We start from the raw sequence: 21,064 nt of genomic DNA, 5'->3' as shown, positions 1-21,064 counted from the left end.
TCATGTTGGAACTTTACGGCATATAGTGGATATAGTTTTAAATTAAAAAAAGCCATGACCATGTCCAAACTGCTGAAAACATAAACATTTGCCAAACAAGATCTATTCATTACAAGATAGAAAAGTAAATGAGCGAAATCCCTCTGGATAATCTGGTAAAATTATTAATTTGTTAATGTCATTGGAATATGCTGAACACAGTGGTGCACACTGGCAAACAAAAACAGCAGCACACCAGTTGTCTTTCACAATGAGCTGCACACAGTCAGGACCTATTTGTCCACTCACCAGTGATGAGCTGAAGAGATGTCATGGAGTGGAGATACACATTTACCAGCAAATGTTCACATTTCTCATGTTTACTGAAACATCTGCTCATTGTTCATTTGTTCTTTCAGAAACTCAACATCAACATCCACAACAACAACACAAATCCAGTCTGAAGGAGAAGTTTCAGTGTTTGTTTGAGGGGATTGCTAAAGCAGGAAACCCAACACTTCTGGATGAGATGTACACAGAGCATTACCTCACAGAGGGAGGGAGTGGAGAGGTCAATGATGAACATGAGGTCAGACAGATTGAAGCAGCATCCAGGAAATCAGCCAGACCAGAAACAACAATCAAATGTGACGACATCTTTAAACCCTTACCTGGAAGAGACAAACCAACCAGAACATTGATGACAAAGGGAGTGGCTGGCATTGGGAAAACCGTCTTAACACAAAAGTTTACTCTGGACTGGGCTGAAGACAAAGCTAACCAGGATATAGAGTTCATATTTCCATTCACTTTCCGAGAGCTGAATCTGCTGAAAGGGAAAAGGTTCTGCTTGGTGGAACTTCTTCATCACTTTTTTCCTGAGACCAAAGAAGCAGGAATCTGTAGGTTTGACAAGTTCCAGGTTGTGCTCATCTTTGACGGTCTGGATGAGTGTCGACTTCCTCTAGACTTCCAGAACAACGAGATCGTGACCGATGTCACAGAGTCGACCTCAGTGGACGTGTTGCTGACAAACCTCATCAAGGGGAAACTGCTTCCCGCTGCTCGCCTCTGGGTGACCACACGACCTGCAGCAGCCAATCAGATCCCTCCTGAGTGTGTTGACGTGGTGACAGAGGTGAGAGGCTTCACTGACCCACAGAAAGAGGAGTACTTCAGGAAGAGATTCAGAGATGAGCAGCAGGCCATGAGAATCATCTCCCACATCAAGGCTTCACGAAGCCTCCTCATCATGTGCCACATTCCACTCTTCTGCTGGATCACTGCTAATGTTATGGAATATGTGTTGAGAACCAGTGAGATAGGAGAACTGCCCAAGACCCTGACTGAGATGTACATCCACTTCCTGGTGGTTCAGTGCAAACTGAACATCAAGTATCATGAGAGAGCTGAGACAGATCCACACATGATTCTTTCTCTGGGAAAACTGGCTTTTGAGCAGCTGGAGAAAGGCAACCTGATCTTCTATGAAGCTGACCTGAAAGAGTGTGGTATTGATATCAGAGCAGCTTCCGTGTACTCAGGAGTGTTCACACAGATCTTTAAAGAGGAGTGTGGGCTGTACCAGGACAAAGTATTCTGCTTTGTCCATCTGAGCATTCAGGAGTTTCTGGCTGCTGTTCATGTCATCATCTCATTCATCGACTCTGGTGTCAATCTGCTGTCAGAACCACAATCAACCTCCACACACAAATCTGTCAATCTGCTGTCAGAAAACCAGTCAGAAAATCAGTCATCCTCCACAGACAAATCTGTCAATCTGCTGTCAGAAAATCAGTCAACCTCCACAGACAAATCTGTCAATCTGCTGTCAGAAAACCAGTCAGAAAATCAGTCAACCTCCACAGACAAATCTGTCAATCTGCTGTCAGAAAACCAATCAACCTCCACAGACAAATCTGTCAATCTGCTGTCAGAAAACCAGTCAGAAAATCAGTCATCCTCCACAGACAAATCTGTCAATCTGCTGTCAGAAAATCAGTCAACCTCCACAGACAAATCTGTCAATCTGCTGTCAGAAAACCAGTCAGAAAATCAGTCAACCTCCACAGAAAAATCTGTCAATCTGCTGTCAGAAATCCAATCAACCTCCACAGACAAATCTGTCAATCTGCTGTCAGAAAACCAGTCAGAAAATCTGTCAACCTCCACAGAAAAATCTGTCAATCTGCTGTCAGAAAACCAGTCGGAAAATCAGTCAACCTCCACAGACAAATCTGTCAATCTGCTGTCAGAAAACCAGTCAGAACATCAGTCAACCTCCCACACTGGTGACTATTCTGAATCAATGTCCAGCAAAGGGTTTATGAGTAAATGGCCATTCTCCCTTTTGAAGAAAGCAAAACAAAGAAGAAAGAAAAAAAACGAACAGCCAGGAGCCATGTTAGACGAGCACACGTTAGAAAATAAACCTGAAACTATCTTCTACCAGAGTGCCATGTTAGACGACCACACGTTAGAAAATGAACCCGATACTATCTTCTACCAGAGTGCTGTGGACAAGGCTTCACAGAGCCTAAATGGTCACCTTGATTTGTTCCTCCGCTTCCTCCTGGGTCTTTCACTAGAGACCAATCAGACTCTCCTACAAGGCCTGCTGCCACAGATAGGAAGTAGCTCACAGACCAATCAGGATACAGTCCAGTACATCAAGGAAAAGATCAGGGAGAATCCGTCTTCAGAGAGAATCATCAATCTGTTCCACTGTCTGAATGAGCTGAATGACCGGTCTCTTGTGAAGGAGATCCAACACCACATCAATTTTGGAAGTCTCTCCACAGGCAAATTCTCCCCTACTGAGTGGTCGGCTCTGGCCTTCATCTTACTGTCATCAGAAGAAGAGTTGGATGAGTTTGACCTGAAGAAATACTCGGCTTCAGAGGAGGCTCTTCTGATGCTGCTGCCAGTGGTCAAAGCCTCCAATAAAGCTCTGTAAGTGCATACAAACTGGATAGATTCAATATACATGTATGTTGTGAGGAGGGAAATAAACATTTTCAATGTTGTTTTTTCATCACACTTCAGGCTGAGTGGCTGTCAGCTGTCAGAGAGAAGCTGTGAAGCTCTGGCCTCAGTTCTCAGCTCTCAGTCCTCTAGTCTGAGAGAGCTGGACCTGAGTAACAACGACTTGCAAGATGCATCAGTGAAGGTGCTCTGTGTTGGACTGCAGAGTCCACACTGTAGACTGGAGACTCTCAGGTCAGGATCACTGTTACTATTCAACAGACCGTTTAAATTCTGTTTTACATGCACATTAATATCAGAGAAAATACCTGAACTCTCATTTTCCTGCTGATGTGATGTGAAACCCAACATTCTTCTCTGAGAGAACATGTCATTCTTTTCTCACCTCAGTGCCTCTTGTTGAAATAGAAAAGTTCACCTGCAAAAACAGATATCTTCATTTGTACTTTTTAATAATTTTTTTAATACACTATAAATATTGCAGGCTTCACACGTTCCTTTCTAGTTGAACTGGTAGCGTTCATTTCTACTGTGCCTCGCTGGTTCCCCCTCGAGGTCTTGCCCGCTTCACGTGCTCTCGTATGCAGGTGGGCCGCGTGGCACCCCTCACCTCATTATAGTAATCAGATATTTTTGTATTTATATATATATATATATTTAATATATTTCTATTATGAATCATGAGGTAATTAAAACATTTTCACTGCATCATCACATGAATCATCTAAACCATCTTTTATGTGCACTCCAAGGAGTATCAAACAGGTGTTGTTTCATTTTAAGAATGACATTTATATGTTTTTACAAATGAACTCTTCTTGAGTCAAGAACTAAAATGAAAAAACGAACCCGATGCTTGGGGCAACTTTTAATATTGGGGACAATAACAGTTTCTGCATTATCATAATTCATTTCTGAGCCACTGCTACTGATGAGAAAATCCAACATGTAAATATTTTTTAAAGAAGTTTACACTGAAAGATGGGATCTCTTTCTCAGAAAACCTGTATAAACTCATCAATCATAAACAATCAAAATAATAGTGCTGGGTGATATGGATGAAAATGTTATCACGATTCAAATTTCCATATAGGGTGATACAGCTTTATCACAATATACATATGCTGGCCTAAAATCATTTTCTTTGTATTATTATTTCAATAATACAAACAATACAATCCACCAACCAACATACAATAAACACACCCTTGAGTAATAGAGAACAATTAAAACAGGACACCATTAAAAATGACAGGACATAAAATATACACATATATATACACATACATACAACAAACATTAAACGAACAAAACAAAAAAGTAGTGATGATGACACTAAGGTTAGCCTTAATCTGTTAAAAAATTTTTTTATTGCAATCAGGGTTTATTAATCACATCACACTACAATTTCTCTCCATATATTTTCTACTTGCTTTTTTTATTATACAGAATTTAAATACCAAAACAATGCAAACAACTGGTACTTTAGTTGTATACACTTTTTTTTTTTTTTTTTTTTTTTAGCAGCTTTTTATTTTATTTTTTTACCAACACACAAACAAAGCAAACAGGCTCATACACATGAGGACGAAAGAAAACAAAAGAAAACAAAAACCAAAACCAAAACAAATACATATATTCTTGACACTCAGTATTGTATTATACCACCAGTCGCACACCGTGGTCCCTATCGTTGCATCGGCGCTGTTTCTAGGCCGAGCGCCTGGCGCAGCCCAAATCAGTGGGCGTGGACCAGCGCACTTGATATCGTCGTGCTGGCGCTACACGCAGCCTAAAGCATTACAACCACACCTTTTAAGCATAAAATTATGCACCGTCATGCTCATTGGATAACTGCAATAAACGAATCGCACGCTTGCCTTTTTAGCTCCAATTCCAGTGATCCCGCAAAACCAGACGAAAGCCAAACGCTCTGCCCCCCCCCCTCCCTTCATCCAGTCTGACTGTCTGCATTATAGGCTATTATTCCATATTATTATGCTTCTCAAACTAATCTAACTGCAGTTTCAATACTGCAAGCATGTAAATACGCTACACTATAGCAAGATCAAAGTGAAAATAATGTTCTAAATGCATCAGCTAGAAAAATATAGCCTATTAGATTGGTGAAAGTTTGTCCAGAAAGATATCATTTTCTCTCGCCTGCTGCAGGAAGGATGATGCACATAAATATAGCCTACATTATGTAAAGTCATTGCATAAATGTGTTTTTATTGTAAAACTAAATGTGGAGTAGGGCCAAGTTATTGGAGCTGGACATCACAGTATAGCAGATGACAGTAGAAGCTTCCGAAGCGCGTTCCGCTGTCACTTATCTAAATCACGTTAAATCCACACAGGGTATATAAAGGCTCAAGAGGACATATATGTTTCACATAGGGTGGTGTTTCATTTCGATGTTTTATTTGGTCCAATATTGAAATGTTCTACAATTGCAGGTTGTCTTACCATTACACATTATTTTAGATCTACCTTTTATATCTATTTCGGCTCATTTGGTTGCTATTTAGTAGCAAAATGGAGGACCCAATTGCATGCTGGGACAGGGACATTCACAGGCAGTAAACTTACAACTGCTATTTCCTATGGGAAGCTGGGTGCTGCTATGTGTTGTGTCTGTCTGAGCGAGGGAGTCAGAGAGAGAGAGAGAAGGGTGACAGAGAAGAGGCAGAAGAGCACTGGCGCACTGAATAGGCCTGGTTTCAGAGAGAGACAGAGAAGGGTGACAGGGGAGAGGCAGAAGAGCACTCCTTGACACTGGCGCACTGAATAGGCCTGCTTTTCAAAGGCGCAAAGCGCTAAATGTACGCCAGCTCGGAGGATAGCAGTACGCCGGTATTTAGCGCCGACACGCCCACTTTGGCCCATTCTGGGACTGCGCCACGCCCATTCGGCCTAAAGCGCATTTGGCAGCGTAAAGCCATATTGATATCGTCCCAAAACAGGCGCAAGGCACGTTTTTTTGCGTTTAAGGCCCGTTTTAGCGCCGAAGGCCTGTGGGAGAATAGGGCCCCGTATCTATCTACATGCTTGCAGGACATCTCGTAGGCAAGTCACCCGTCGCCCCCAGCCTCACTGAGGTAGGCTAAAAATGGGTCCCAAATAACCAAAAATATATTAAGTGAGTTAGTTCTCAAGAACCTAAGTCTCTCCATCCGTATAACATAGGTCATATCCGTCAGCCACAATTGAAAAGAGGGTGAAGAGGGGGATTTCCATTCCTTCAGGATAAGTTTCTTGGCAACAGAGTCAGAGCAGCAGAAGATGGCGAGCTCTGCCTCTGGCTGAAGGGTTATTTTGTAGGCTTTAGAATACCAGTCAAATATTTTAGCCCAGAATCCTGTTAGTGAAGGGCAGAACCAAAAGGCATGAGATAGTGTGCTCTCCGACACCTGACACCTGTCAGACAGTGGCGAGATAGGGGATGGGGGGAAACCCAGCTGTGCCTTAAACTGCGCTGTTGGGTTGGTCCCACATGAGTCTCCTGCAAGAACATGATTTCCGCAGATTGGGGGCCCTATTCTCCCACAGGCCTTCGGCGCTAAAACGGGCCTTAAACGCAAAAAAACGTGCCTTGCGCCTGTTTTGGGACGATATCAATATGGCTTTACGCTGCCAAATGCGCTTTAGGCCGAATGGGCGTGGCGCAGTCCCAGAATGGGCCAAAGTGGGCGTGTCGGCGCTAAATACCTATCTTCCGAGCTGGCGTTAATTTAGCGCCTTGCGCCTTTGAAAAGCAGGCCTATTCCTCCCCTCTCTCCTCTGTCACCCTTACCTGTGTCACTCTCTCCCTCTCTCCTACTGACAGGAGCAGGCATTGGTGTGCGTTTACCAGTTTATTGTGAAATAAATCCTTCCGCGTTGAGTTACTGTCACAAGCCTGTGTGACAACGCGTCCAGCCTGGGTAAAACAACTCCGTGTACCGCTTTGAGGCTGCAGGCAGTCTGACAGGCACAATACGACTGTCTCTCTCTGACTGCCTGTGATTGCCCCAGCATGCAATTGGGTACTCAATTTCGCTACTAAATAGCAACTAAATGAGGCGAAATAGATATAAAAGGTCGATCTAAAATAATGTGTAATGGTAACACAGCCTGCAATTGTAGAACATTTCAATATTGGACCAAATAAATAATCGAAATTAAAACACCACCCTAAGTGAAACATATATGTCCTCCTGGGCCTATATATCCTTTGTCGATTTAACGTCATTTAGATAAGTGTCAGAGGAACGCGCTTCAGAACGCGCTTCTACTGTCATGTGCTATACTGTGATGTCCGCTCCAATAACTTTGCCCAACTTCACATTTAGTTTTACAATAAAAACACATTTATGCAATGACTTTACATAATGTAGGGTATATTTATGTGCATCATTCTACCTGCAGCAGGGGAGAGAAAACGATATCATTCTGAACAAACTTTCACCAATATAAAATTAATCTCATCATATAGGGATAGGCTATATTTTTGTAGCTGATGCCTTTAGAACATTATTTTCACTTTGATCTTGCTATAGTGTAGCGTATTTACATGCTTGCAGTATTGAAACTGCAGTTAGATTGGTTTGAGAAGCATAATAATATGGAATAATAGCCTATAATGCAGACAGACAGACTGGATGAAGGGAGGGGGGGGGGGGGGGCAGAGCGTTTGGCTTTCGTCTGGTTTTGCAGGATCACTGGAATTGGAGCTAAAAAGGCAAGCGTGCGATTCGTTTATTGCACTTATCCAATGAGCATGACGGTGCATAATTTTACGCCTAAAAGGCGTGGTTGTAATGCTTTGGGCTGCATCTAGCGCCAGCACGACGATATCAAGTGCGCCTTTCCACGCCCACTGCTTTGCGCTGCGGCTGGCGCTCGGCCTAGAAACTGCGCCGCTGCAACGATAGAGCCCAAAGACTTGAGGTGTCGGAAAATCTTCTCCCTCTTTGTAACCTGGCCAAGCCGCTTGACATTCCATGAGATCATTGTTATATCTCTACCTCCAAGCTGTACCCTACCCTGAAACTCGGGCATATATCAACAACAAAAAAATATGTTTACTGACAAGCGCAAATATATAGCAACAAAGTGGAGCGGCTGGTAGCATTCCATAAAAATAAAACAGAAAAATGCAATGGCTGAGCTGTTTAAGAACATAAAACTAAACAAAACAAGAAATACATCTATCAAAGTAATAATAATGAACGAGGGAACATTCCTACCGAACATGTAGGAAACCTCACCTTTTCTCCATTCTGCGGCAATCTGTTCCATTTCTTATCATCATCTTTCATTGTTCCCTGTCTATTTGCAATAATGCCTTCTAGCAAAAAGTAATGCTTTAAAAAAGAAAGAAAACAAGTCAATTGTTCTTTTCCTTTCAATTAAAAAATGAATCTCTTACCCAATAATATCACAGTTGTTTTTTTAAACATAACAGCAGAAGCGTCATGCCCATTGTAACTGAGGGGGCAACCCCCTCAGATTTTTGAGAGGATTTTTTTTTTTTTATAAACATAGGCTATAATATTATAGGCTGTGTATGGTAGTTGAAACATAGTTTCAAGTTGATGTTTATTTATGTTTGTAGTGAAAACAAAAACATAAATATAGTATGTATAGGCTACATACAGTACAACACAAAAAGCTGTTATTTACCCTTTTTCACCACCAGGACCCTATACTACGAAGCTATCTTAACAGATCCGCGATCTGTCACTTTGATCTGGTTTGACTGAACAGGATCAAATCTATCTAGTTTAACGATACTACGATGCTGGTTTTCTACTCGATAACTGAAGCTGGATTTATCTGGGATCTGCCTGTGCACGCGCACGTTTTTCGCTCGTGCACAGGCGGGTGTCCACGCGAAAGAGGTGCGCTAGCCAATCACATTATGAACAGCTGAGTTGACACGGCAGGCACACCCATTTCCTCATTCAATGATCAGAGTTTTTAGCGGATATTTAATGTAGCCTATGTCAGAATGAAAATCCGCGTTGGATATAATCTTCTGAAAGACTGTTTAAAGGAGAATTTCGGTTTTTTTTAACCTGGACCCATCTCCTGGCATTAATTATGATTTGACCACTCACCCAGCGATCTCCGCGGCATTTCTGGCCGTCCTAGCGTTGTTTTGAGATCAATAGCGTCCAAGTCAGTTGTAAAATGGAGCTGACTTGGGGCCAAGTGTGAGCCTGTCTTTCCTGCATCTAAATAGCTATTTTTATTCCCGTTTTCGCCAAATATCGTCAGAATCGGATCCCTCAAGAACCACCACAGTGATATTTCGCCAAAGGCTGTTTCCTGGAGTCGCACAGGGATCAAATTACCTCAAAAGTGATCTCGGTCACCAAGTCTCGTGAAGTCCCACGATACTTTCCTGCCGACTGGCCAAGTACAGGAGGACGCTTTGCGGTGGTGGTTTTAACGCAACCTATGTGGGGTTTGGCATAACCTTCGTTATTTCGAATCCCACATAGGTTACACCAAACCCCACATAGGTTACGCTAAAACCAGCACCGCAAAGCGTCCTCCTGTACTTGGCCAGTCGGCAGGAAAGTACAAAATTTTTCCGATTTTACAAAGTCCCGGAAAGTAGGAATTTCATGCAGTGCAAGTCAGCTCCATTTTACAACTGACTTGGACGCTATTGATCTCAAAACAACGCTAGGATGGCCAGAAACGCCGCGGAGATCGTTGGGTGAGTGGTCAAATCATAATTAATGCCAGGAGATGGGTCCAGGTTAAAAAAAAATGAAATTCTCCTTTAAAGCTGCCGCTTGTATTCACATCAGTTATTTGATTTACTTTGATCAGCGATTTCTGTCTCCTACAGCAGCTTTTTGCGAGTGTAAATGTAAAGTAATCTCAGTCTATAAATTTCCACAATCTGTAAGCCTATTTAGACCATAGATTTAGAAAGGCATGCTCAATGAATAATGATCTCTATCACTCATGTGTGTGGTTGCACTGATCAAATAATTCATATATAAAATAATGATATCCTAATATAAAAGAGAAAACTGCTGAACTGAATTGAGATGATGCGGGCATAGTTTTCATTGATAAAAAATAGCCGATTTTGTGGTCACATATATTGTCAGCAGAGTCGCATATCTCCATATTTCATATAATGATGCTGGAAATATGAAGTTCAATCACATCATACAGGCCAAAAGCAACACAGTTGCAGCTGCAAAATGCAGGAGTAGCCTAGATATGAATCATCTTAATATGGGATCGCCTGTGTGCAGGTGATCCCATATTAAATTGCTTAGATGTAGTAGGCTATTCTAGCATGTAGGCTATGACCATTTCAATTCCAACCCAACGTCAGTCTCAGCTCCGTTGCGCACACGGCACTGTGCGCTTTGGAGACGTTTATGTAACCTTTTTATGCCGGTTTAGTGATATTTCTCCACTCACTATTCAGCTGCAATCGATCAGCGGGGTCAAACAACGTATCTAGGCTACTTGAGAGCACAAAAATGAATATATAAAAACATATTCCAAAGTGGTAAGTAGGGGTTAATTAAAATGTTGATTAATTCAACATTACAATTTGTGCTCCTTCCTCGATGGGAAACTTGTCCAGAAACGGGTTGGCCATTTTTCCAAACTGCTGATTCGATTGGTTCGTGGGCGGTGTATTTAAGGTCTAATCTTATCATTGCAACTTAACCTGCTGCAGACCAGGTTAAGTGTGAAGCATAAGTTGCTATGGAAATATATGTTGGTAAGAAGATAACTTGCTTTGTAGTACGGCTAAACCAGGTTTAAACCCAAACTTATCAGGATCAACCTAAATCTTGCTTTGTAGTACAGTAGCCTGTACTACATAGCTAGATTAATGCCTTATCCGAGTAAGTTTGAGTTTGAACCTGGTTTAGCCGTACTACAAAGCAAGTTAACTTCTAATCACCATGGCAACTCACGCTGCAAAGCTAACCTGGTCCCGACCAGGTTAGCTTCAGAGGATAAGATCAAAATCCATGACAGACCCATATAATCGGCTCTCTGGAGTCACGCACCATTCATATAAGATCGCCATATGAAAAATAGATTGCAGTCAACTGAGAATAGAACAAGAAAAACAGTCGTGGCTCTGTAGGCTACATAATTAAATTAAGCCTACTTACCACTTTAACAGCTGAACGATGCGTGGAGAAATATGATCACTATTAACTCATTGAGTGCCAGCCACTTTTGGAGAACGGACGCTCCCAGTGCCAGAGTTTCAGAGCGTTTTCAGTGATTTCTCGAGGCCCACAGAATATTATGTGATATTACTATGTAAACACCGAACACGCCCAAAGAACGATGAGACTCTCTTCTATCATCAGCAAAAAAAAGTTTATTGATATAATTTTCCGTTCTTTAGTTATCAGCCGGAGAAGATAGTTTGATTTCAGCAAAAACAGACGTTTCCATCTAGAAGCTGAGATAATTAGCCTTTTGTGAAATGAAGCATTTCAAGCAAATTACTGACTCTGAAGCTAATATTTTCTGACCTGAAACATCTGAACAGTAATTTCCTTCAATAAACAGCACCCCCACCCCCCTCAACTCCAAAGTCCTCCTCCGTGGGAGTGTCTCTGGTGGCTCTGCTCGCTCTGCTGGCTGCTGCGTGTGTCAGGCGAGTCTCTGCTGCCTGCGGATCCACGTTCGGATGGCGGCCGCTCGTCGGGGGAGTCTGGATGGGGCTCGCTGAGTTCGTCTGCGTTTCCGGGGTTTCGGTTGTGAGCTGGGATGAAGCTCACAACCATTCTCATGAGAATGGTTTGGCTTTGGTTTTATTTTCTGGCGGCTAATCGTGTGGAGAAACTATGCAGCAGAGACAGAGGGGCTCATTTGTGGGAGCGGATTGGCTGCTGTTCGCAGCTAACGTTGGCTCCAGCCAGAGCAATCTGTGCCGCTCTGGCTCATGCATCGGTTTCTCTTTGATCACGGCTTTTTCTGCTGTTTTTCCTCAACTTTCTCTAATCTGGAGAGCACTGTCGCCACCTAATGGGTCCGTAAAATAGCTTTTACACATTCAACATCCACCATACTTTCACAGGAGATGGATCAGGCTTTGATCCACGTCCCACCGTCAAAAAACGCAATTGACGACAATCGTCGTCATTGGCACTCTACGTTAGTATTTGAATTGACGACGATTGTCGTCATTGGCACTCAATGAGTTAATGACCACAGCGCATATCATGAACGGAGCCTCAAATGGAGTGAGGGTGATATTCTCCTACATGCCAGAAAAAGCTTATAATATAGATATGGGATAAATATGGGATAGCCCCAATACTAAATATGCAGGCTACTCTTGCATGTTTCAGCTGGAACTGTGTCCTGTAGGCTGTATGCCAATATATGAGCAAAAATAGGCTAGTTTTTATCAATGAAAACTATGCCCGTATCGTCTCAATTCAGTTCAGCAGTTTTCTCTTTTATATTAGGCTATTAGGCTTTATAGCTACTAGGCTATTTTATATATGAATTATTTGATCAGTGCAACCACACACATAATGAGTGATAGAGATCATTATTCATTGAGCATGCGTTTCTAAATCTATGGTCTAAATAGGCTTACAGATTGTGGAAATTTATAGACTGAGATTACACATTTACATTTGTTGCTGTTGTAGGAGACAGAAATCGCTGATCAAAGTAAATCAAATGACTGATGTGAATACAAGCTGCTGCTTTAGACAGCCCTTCGGCAGATTATATCCAACGTGGATTTTCATTCTGACATTAAATCGCGGATACATTAAATATCCGCTAAAACTCTGATCAGACTGCTCTTTCATTGAACGAGGAAATGGGTGTGGAAATGGGTGTGGGCGTGGATCAACTCAGCTGTTCATAATGTGATTGGCTAGCGCACCTCTTTCGCGTGGACGCGCGCCTGTGCACGAGCGAAAAACGTGCGCGTGCACAGGCAGATCCCAGCTTCAGTTATCGAGTAGAAAACCAGCATCGTAGTATCCTTAAACTAGATAGCTTTGATCCTGTTCAGTCAAACCAGATCAAAGTGACAGATCGCGGGTCTGTTAAGATAGCTTTGTAGTATAGGGTACAGGCCTCTGGTGAGTAAATATTATGTAACTAAAACCATTAAAATTGACAACCGGTCCGCAACTTTTTTTTTCATGTATCTACCGGTCCTTGGCACAAAAAAGGTTGGGAACCCCTGCTCTAGAGGACACTAGATGAGACTAATGGAAGAGAAAATATTTCTACCTTCTGAAAAGGCAATACCAGCCAAAATAAACATTGTGTTACATTGCTTTGAAACATGTGGTCTCCCTTTTTTGTCAAGTCCATTGAGCCTGCATGGGCAGTGGCAATGTACTTAGTCTGGTGATTATGGATCTTTCCAGGAGGCTGAGCAGTTTGGAAAATAGCCTTATGGTTACACCTGCACCCCCTGCATAACAGGACTTCAATTTCTTAATTCACCAAGTATATTTGAGGGCACATGGTTAGCACAATTGAATTGAAAGCTAGCCATCTCTTAAGTCATTGAGTGCCAGCCACTTTTGGAAAACGGATGCTCCCAGTGCCAGCCCTTTCAGAGCGTTTTCAGTGATTTCTCGAGGCCCACAGAATATTGTGTGATATTACTATGTACCGAACACGCACAAAGAACGATGATACTCTATTGTATCATCAGCAAAAAAAAGTTTATTGATATCATTTTCCGTTCTTTAGTTATCAGCCGGAGAAGATAGGTTGTTTTCACCAAAAACAGACGTTTCAAATTAGAAGCTGAGATAATGAGCCTTTTGTGAAATGAAGCATTTCAAGCACATCACTGACTCTGAAGCTAATATTTTCTGATGTAGTGACGTGGTGTAGTTGTGTGGTGCCCTGCGTGCCCCACCCCCCTCAACTGCAAATTCCTCCTCCGTGTCTCTGGTGGCTCTGCTCGAATCTCTACCTGCGTCAGGCGACGAATCTCTGCATGGAGCTGGGATCCCCACACCAACACACTGCTTGCATGCCAGAGCTGGGAGAAACTCACCCCCACACCAACACACAGCCTGCATGCCGGCGGAGCTGGGAGAAACTCATCCCCACACTAACACACAGCCTAACACGCACCCAGCGTCTATTTTCGGAGCGCTCCGTTTTTGTGCGCCGGCTCCCAGCGCGACACCGAAAAGCCAAACCGCTGAAACCGGACTGCTGAGAATGGTTTGGCCCTTCGGCGTCGGGTGCTGCTTTTCTGGCGGCTAATCGTGTGGAGAAACTATGCAGCAGAGACAGAGGGGCTCAGTTGTGGGAGCGGATTGACTGCTGTTCGCAGCTAACGTTAGCTCCAGCCAAAGCAATCTATACGGCTCTGGCTCCAGCATCGGTTTCCGTTTCATCACGGGGCTTCTTCTGCTGTTTTTCCTCACCTTTCTCTAATCTGGAGAGCACTGTCGCCACCTAATGGGTCCGTAAAATAGCTTGTACACGGTACACCTTCAACATCCACCATATTTGTACAGGAGATGCATGAGGCTTTGATCCACGTCCCACCGCGAAAAAACGCATTTGCCGTCTTTAGACGTCATTGGCACTCTACGTTACTATTTGAATTGACGTCGTTCGACGTCATTGGCACTCAATGAGTTAATAGTCAACCAAAAAGTCACCACATGTGGGCAGAACCAAAATGAATGAAACATCTTCAATTTCAGAATTACAAAAGCGACAGTTTTGATCCTTTTCCAAACCCCAAATAAAAAGCATTTTTCTTGTTGCCAGTATTTTGTATAACATCTTTAATTGAAAGTAATGTGACTTTCTGTCTATAATAGGTTATGTCTAAGAGCTATCTTAATGTCTAAAATCTGAACAAAATATTCCAAATGTTTCACAGAATAACTCATATGAATAAACATTACCATCAATTATATCATTTATAAAAATTATGCCCTTTTCAACAAACTGCTCCCATCAATTGCATGGCACCGTAACCCCGGCGTTACGTTTCTGATTTTTTGCTGTTCATCTGTCATTTATGTGATTAATTAGGTAGTTAATTCTGAACAATTCTGTTCATGCTACATACCAAATTAACCGGGTGAATCTTGCGCATCGAACTATGTCTTCGTTTTTCAGATCAGATCAACACAGCAGAAGTTATAGCTGTCTTTGTACAAAGACAAAGACAACATTTCAGATTATTTGGCTTTTTCAAATGGCTTTTTATAATGGCTTTTTGGAAATGCGCCTAGGTATCGCCCTACAAAAACCACTGCCAAATACTCATGTTTTGGTATTTTTTCATCTTCTTTGAGTTGGGATGTGGTAAGGCCTGTGGCTATGTCTCCATTGGGTTTCTAGCCATAAATACAACAACCACAGGTAACTGTTTACACTCTAAAAGTGTTTTTTATTCTAGGCGAGAATCAATCACTGTGTTTGAGCTGGTGTTACTCAGGGTCAGTAACACATATAGTCATTCTGACACTTGGAACAGAAACTTCAAAGTCTTACCTTTCAGAAAAGGTCAGGCAGTTGTCTGTAACCTTAGCGGTTCAGCCACAGTAAGCATTTTAGTTTGGGTATGTCGTTTTCACCATTTTCTTCAGAAATAGGTGGCTTTAGAAGATATAATTTGTTGCAAAATTGCATCAACATAATCTGGGTGGAAAATACTGGAAGTGTAACCATGCCTTTATTATGTCTTTAAAAAAGGGTCATAAATTGGTGAAGATCTTTTGTATACATTGAAAATGGGTTTTTGAAATTTGGAGAAAAGGAAAGAGTTGATGCTTAAAAATTGGATGGATGCTAGAAATAAGTTGTGAAGAGCGGTGGGGTTCCAGTACATTTTTTGGATCCATGATGCCTTTAAAGAAACCTTGTCTGAAATCATCAACCGTATACAATCAAACTATTAGTGCTGGGTGATATGGATGAAAATGTTATCATATCAAATTTCCATATCAGGTGATGGAGTTTTATCACAATATATGCTAGCCTAAAATCACTCTTTCTCTCAAGTTTTTCTCCTGAATAAAAGTTGAATAGATTCACATGTTAACTTTGATTTAAAACACTTTAAGACACACTTATTTATTGCTAGAATAAAACTAAACAAAACTAAAAATGAAAAACAAAAGAATAAATAAATAAGAAGAGACAACAAGCAGAAGTGAAAATGAAATGAAAGCCTGTTCTTCCAGTATGATCTGAACGCAGCAGAAACTCAGCAGGCAGCACAGTGATGTAAACATGACTGAGGGGACTGAAGTGCAGAGACAGAAACTCAACACAAAGATTAAACTAAAAAGTATCTTTACTTCAAAAATGCCAGTGAACAAAACAGCTAAACAAACATATTTTCTTGGTATCTCAAGTCAAAGTGATGAAATCCAAGACAGATGAACACATTAAAGTAATGAAACAGGTGGGAACAGTTGATCCATATTGACACCAAGTGGTCCAGATCGAACAGTTTAGTGAGGCCATCTAGTGGTGACTCAGGTTATGACAAGTAAACAGAGAAGCGAGTGAGCAGCGCTAAGAAAACATCATAGACATCAGAACTGAAATGTCTAATAAGTCTTCAGTCACAACTATCTGAAGACGTTTCACTGCAGTGAGAGTGTTACTGTGTTTGAACACTTTTTGGGTTCAACTGTGTGTGTGTGTGTGTGTGTGTGTGTGTGTGTCTAGAGAAAGTCACTCCTGTTTAACTGAAGCTATGTCAAATTCAGTGAAGGGAGTGATGTAATGTTGAACCATAGGTGTAATGCCCACTGGGGGAGAGAGACATGTCCCCCACTTCTCAAAATCCAGATTCTGCCCCCCCCCCCCCCCCCCCCCCACAATTTAAACTGATAAAACATTGTGCATAATCTGAAAAGATTGTCCTTACTACTGTTTAACCATGCATGTGTTTGGTTCTTTCAAGTGAGGAGAAGAGAACAGGACAGTATAGTGACAATCTCAACCCTTTTCATATCAAGGACCCCACCATCTGCTCCACAATAGGACCACAGACCCCATAAAGCCATATAAACATGAACTGTGGACTATGCCGGTTGAATCAGGTGCAGGTATTTCCCAGAGTTACTCTTCCAGACAAGACGCAGTGTTGTTTCCACACATGAGATCAATCCTCTGGTGTAGAGTTTAGAGAGGGAAGGGGGGGGGGGAGAAGGTGTAGAGACTAGAGCGAGAGGGGGTGTGTGTAGAGACTAGAGAGGGAAGGGGGGGGGGGGGGGGTGTGGAGACGTTAGTGTGCTGCACACTAGTCTGCAGACTGCAGCCAGGAATAGTTTTTATGCTAAACAGACTTTTAATAACATTAATCAATAGACTACATCAAGAGATAGATTTCAGAAAGCAATTCTCCACTCCATGAAAAACCTTCTATGCATTATTCAGGCGATAGCGTGGGGTGGCGATGTCCAAAAGCCATGTGGGTGATGTCCACATCGCCCCAAAGCCACCAGTCAAAATAATAGTTGCACTAAAGTTAAACGGTGGAAAAGACGATTTTTACAAGTGGCATTCAAGTCATATCTGACTAGTTTTCAATTTATTTCTCTCCACAGAAGTTGTGTCTCGAATATATAGCCTAATGCAGCACTCATCTTCTTGTTGCGTTTTCACTGCCTCCATTCATGAAATTAAATGGGGACATTAATGGTTTGTAAAAGTGCCATTTAACAAGTATTTATAGGATATAATAATCTTGTCTCGCTCGCTTTCCCTCTCACCCCCACTCGCCCGCTCACTCCACACTCTGGACATGAGGCTGGACCTGCTAAACTAGAGCCGCTCCTCGTGCTGATATTAAGCACATGAAAAGAGCTGCATGGTAAACAGTATCTTTCTCCTCCTCCTTTGATAGAAACGTTAATAATAAACTGACCGGGAGCATAATTCTTGTGCGGACATTATTTTACCGTGTTTCTCAAGTAGTTGATTTGTCCACCTGCTTATTGAAACTCTGATGTGCAGGAATATTTCATGATGGCTTGAGACTGGCTGCCACAGCTGTCAATCATCCCTTTTTATATGTCAAATAACTAAATAAAACAAACTGATCAGAATAATTACCACTTGCACAGGCATTAGCGTGATAAGAACTATCTCAAATGATACAAACCACCTTTGGGAAAAAATTATCTGACTCCACTAACTCATTCTCTGCCAGGGTCATTTCGGTCTGTGCTCCCAGTGCCAGGATTTTGAGCATATTTCCTGATCTTCCAGGACCCACAGAATATTCTGTGCTAGGAATAAAATTACACAACATATCTCACAATAAAGCAGAGACTCTCTTCTTACCCCATGTTTCCTTGTTTAGTTACAAGCAGTGGAAGTTAGCTTGTTTTCACTAAAAATGCCCTCCTTGGGAGAGAAATAGGAGAAAAAGAGGTTTTTAGTGAAGGACACCATTTCAAGCAGAACTCTCTTTTGAGCCTTTTATTTTTTGCCTCAGTGACACATCAGACATATACAGTATTTGTTTTCCCAAATAAATAAATAAAAAATAAAAAATAAGAGAATGTATTTGAGGGAGCTGTGTCGGTCCATCCCGCCCAGTGAGCGGCTACAGAGAGAGAGAGAGAGAGTCTGGCCCCTGGGGTTTCTTGACTCAGAGTCTGAAAACACAAAATATCAAAGTATGATAAATATGTCCACAAAATCAAATAAATAATTTACTTTTACAGTTGCCATGTGGATTTTTAGCTTAGCTTGATAAAAGCATAAACAAATGGAACGAACCCTTATGTGGTCACACTCACACACTCTCTCTCTCTCTCACACAAACACACACACACACACACACACACACACACACACACACACACACACAGGAATAACGAGTGCTGTAACGTTACCTGCTGTCACGTTACCTCTCATAACTAACATTAGCACAGAAGATCACACAATAGCTACGTTAGTGCTGTAAACTTTGAAATGTTTATGTGACACAGATGGCTGTGTGTGATCATTTCATCTCAAACGCGATACAAAAAATAGGCTACTTCTTACCATCGTCCACCCATTCCTCCTCCTCCGATTCATCTGTGTCAGACGGATCAGAACGCTGTGAACCGAGCCTTCGTCGAACTGGCGCTCCGTCGTGGAGCAACAACAAAAGAAACGCCGGCGTCTTCCTCGCCATCGTCGCCATCCGAGAACTCTGGGTCGGACTCTGTTTCGACCACAGGCTCCATCTGGACCCTGGGCAGGGGCACGGGACGACGAAGCCCCATGGTCTCTTCGATTGTCCGCTGGCGTGGACCGGGGTGCATGCTGGAACTGGGCCCAGGGGAATCCAAGTGTGGGCCTTGAGGACGCCCAGCTGCGGCTGTGGCCACCGCGGCGACCGCCTCTCTTCATCTGCTACTGCTAAATAGATTACTGCTAAATGGGTGACTATACTATAAATACTAAACTAGCGGGTTCCTTTTATCAGTTTGACTTGAAACAATGTCACAGGCTGGGAAAGTGTCTGATGTAATGTAAACAACCAAAACATGAAAGTACGTCCGAGTACGTCCTTGGCACAGAACGCCATTGTTAAAAGTACGTCCGGGTACGTCTTTGACAGAGAATGAGCTAACATGGGGAGGCGGGCCTTGTGACCTATACTGGGTTGCCAGAGCGGCGATCTAACATGAAGCGGCTTCACTGAACAGGACCAGAGGCGGTGTCCATCTTTTATATGTCGATGGTATAGAAGGATGGATCAAGAGAGTTCGGATACATTCGAGATAGAGAGATTGAAGGGAGAGATGAAGGAGGAGAATAAAGTAATGTTCTTGATATTAAAAGTTTGATTAATCATCATTCATCTTAAAAGGTAAATGCCAAGTATGAATACATGAAGGTAAAAATATCTTGAATGGTTATAAAAAGGGGATTACAAAAGGCATGTATTGAGCAGGGTAGGAAATTAGCGGGAAGCCCCCAAAAACTCTAGAATTGACCTTGGAACTGGGGTGACGGGGGCTTTTAAATGCCCTCATAAAATAAAGAGTTGAATACTTTCTGTGTTTTAGCATTATTCTGCATTTGCAAAGCGTGACTCGAAAATGATCAACTAGGCATTGGTACAACCCCCACCCCTCCTCCTAGCATTATTTACCTCAGTGACAGGCAGCACAAGCTAGCTGGCCAGCTAGTTCATGCATGTTTTTGCCAAGTACATTAACACATTCACTGCCAGCCGTTTTTCAATACTGTAGTTAGCTTCTGCCAAGTATTTTTTTTGAGGATTCTGGCTCATCTTTCAAGAGCCGAGGATTCGTTTCTGTTAGGATTTTGTGAACACACAATATCTCAAAAGAACTAATAGAATGTGTGCTTTCTCTGTCTAAAAGAGTTAGTTTGTAGAGTTAGTAGTTATGTAAGCATTAGCAGTTGAATACAGCATGGTTTCAGCGTCTGAAAATTTATTCTGAGATAAACAGCTTTTTGTGAAATTCGATAGAACAGTCACTTTAACAATTCATTTTTGGCATCAGTAAGACGTCAGACATCTAAACAATAGTTTTGAACAGTCATTTCCTCCATAACAGCAGGAAACACCCCTCTCCTTCAAACTCCTCCCTCCGTGTGTGTTCTTCTTGGCTGCAGCGGGCGTGTCACAAGCTTGTTTCTGTTGCTGCTGTAACCTCGCGTCACCAGGCTCACTGCTTTGCTGCTGCTGTGCCTGTCTGCTGGCGGCCGCTGGCCAAGTCTGGATGGACTCGCTCGTTTCTTGGAGTTTCGGTTGAGAGCTTTGATGAAGCTTTTGCGATTCTGGTCATATTTATGCTGCGTGTTTCAAAGTGTGTTCCACCCGTAATCTATTATGCAAATTTGCAATCCCGCACCGCCAGCAATCAGCGCGAAAACGAAAGCGTTTTCGCCAATCCATTTTCATGAGAATGGCTTCCTCACACTGCTTTTTGCTTGCCTTCCTCTAGTCAGGAGAGCACTGTCGCCACTTAGTGGGTCGGTGGAATGGGTTGTAAACGTTCGGTGGCTCCAATATTTATATAAGATATGTAAAAGGGTTAGATGCACATCCCACGGTCAAAAAAAAAAAAATCATTTTTTTGACGTATTAATATGTCATTGGCAG

The 21,064-nt window shown here is 42.3% G+C and overlaps 2 protein-coding genes across 2 annotated transcripts in view; both read left to right on the top strand.

Annotated features, from left to right (window-relative positions):
- The window catches only part of LOC310775420 (NACHT, LRR and PYD domains-containing protein 3-like), an 888,839-nt gene that overhangs the window by 757,463 nt on the left and 110,312 nt on the right, over positions 1-21,064 (top strand). The gene's annotated exons all lie outside the window — the stretch shown is intronic.
- Positions 1-21,064, top strand: part of LOC310775424 (NLR family CARD domain-containing protein 3-like) — a 64,998-nt gene that overhangs the window by 33,050 nt on the left and 10,884 nt on the right. The window contains exons 4-6 of the mRNA XM_083635574.1: positions 399-1,693; positions 2,489-2,931; positions 3,025-3,198. Coding sequence (XP_083491700.1) covers positions 399-1,693; positions 2,489-2,931; positions 3,025-3,198 — 1,912 coding nt within the window. The remainder of the gene's footprint in view (positions 1-398; positions 1,694-2,488; positions 2,932-3,024; positions 3,199-21,064) is intronic.

This window comes from Poromitra crassiceps (assembly GCF_964638095.1).
Source record: "Poromitra crassiceps genome assembly, chromosome: 4".
NCBI lineage: Eukaryota > Metazoa > Chordata > Actinopteri > Beryciformes > Melamphaidae > Poromitra > Poromitra crassiceps.
The sequence above is the reverse complement of the archived record's forward strand: the minus strand, read 5'-3'. Positions and strand labels throughout refer to the sequence as shown.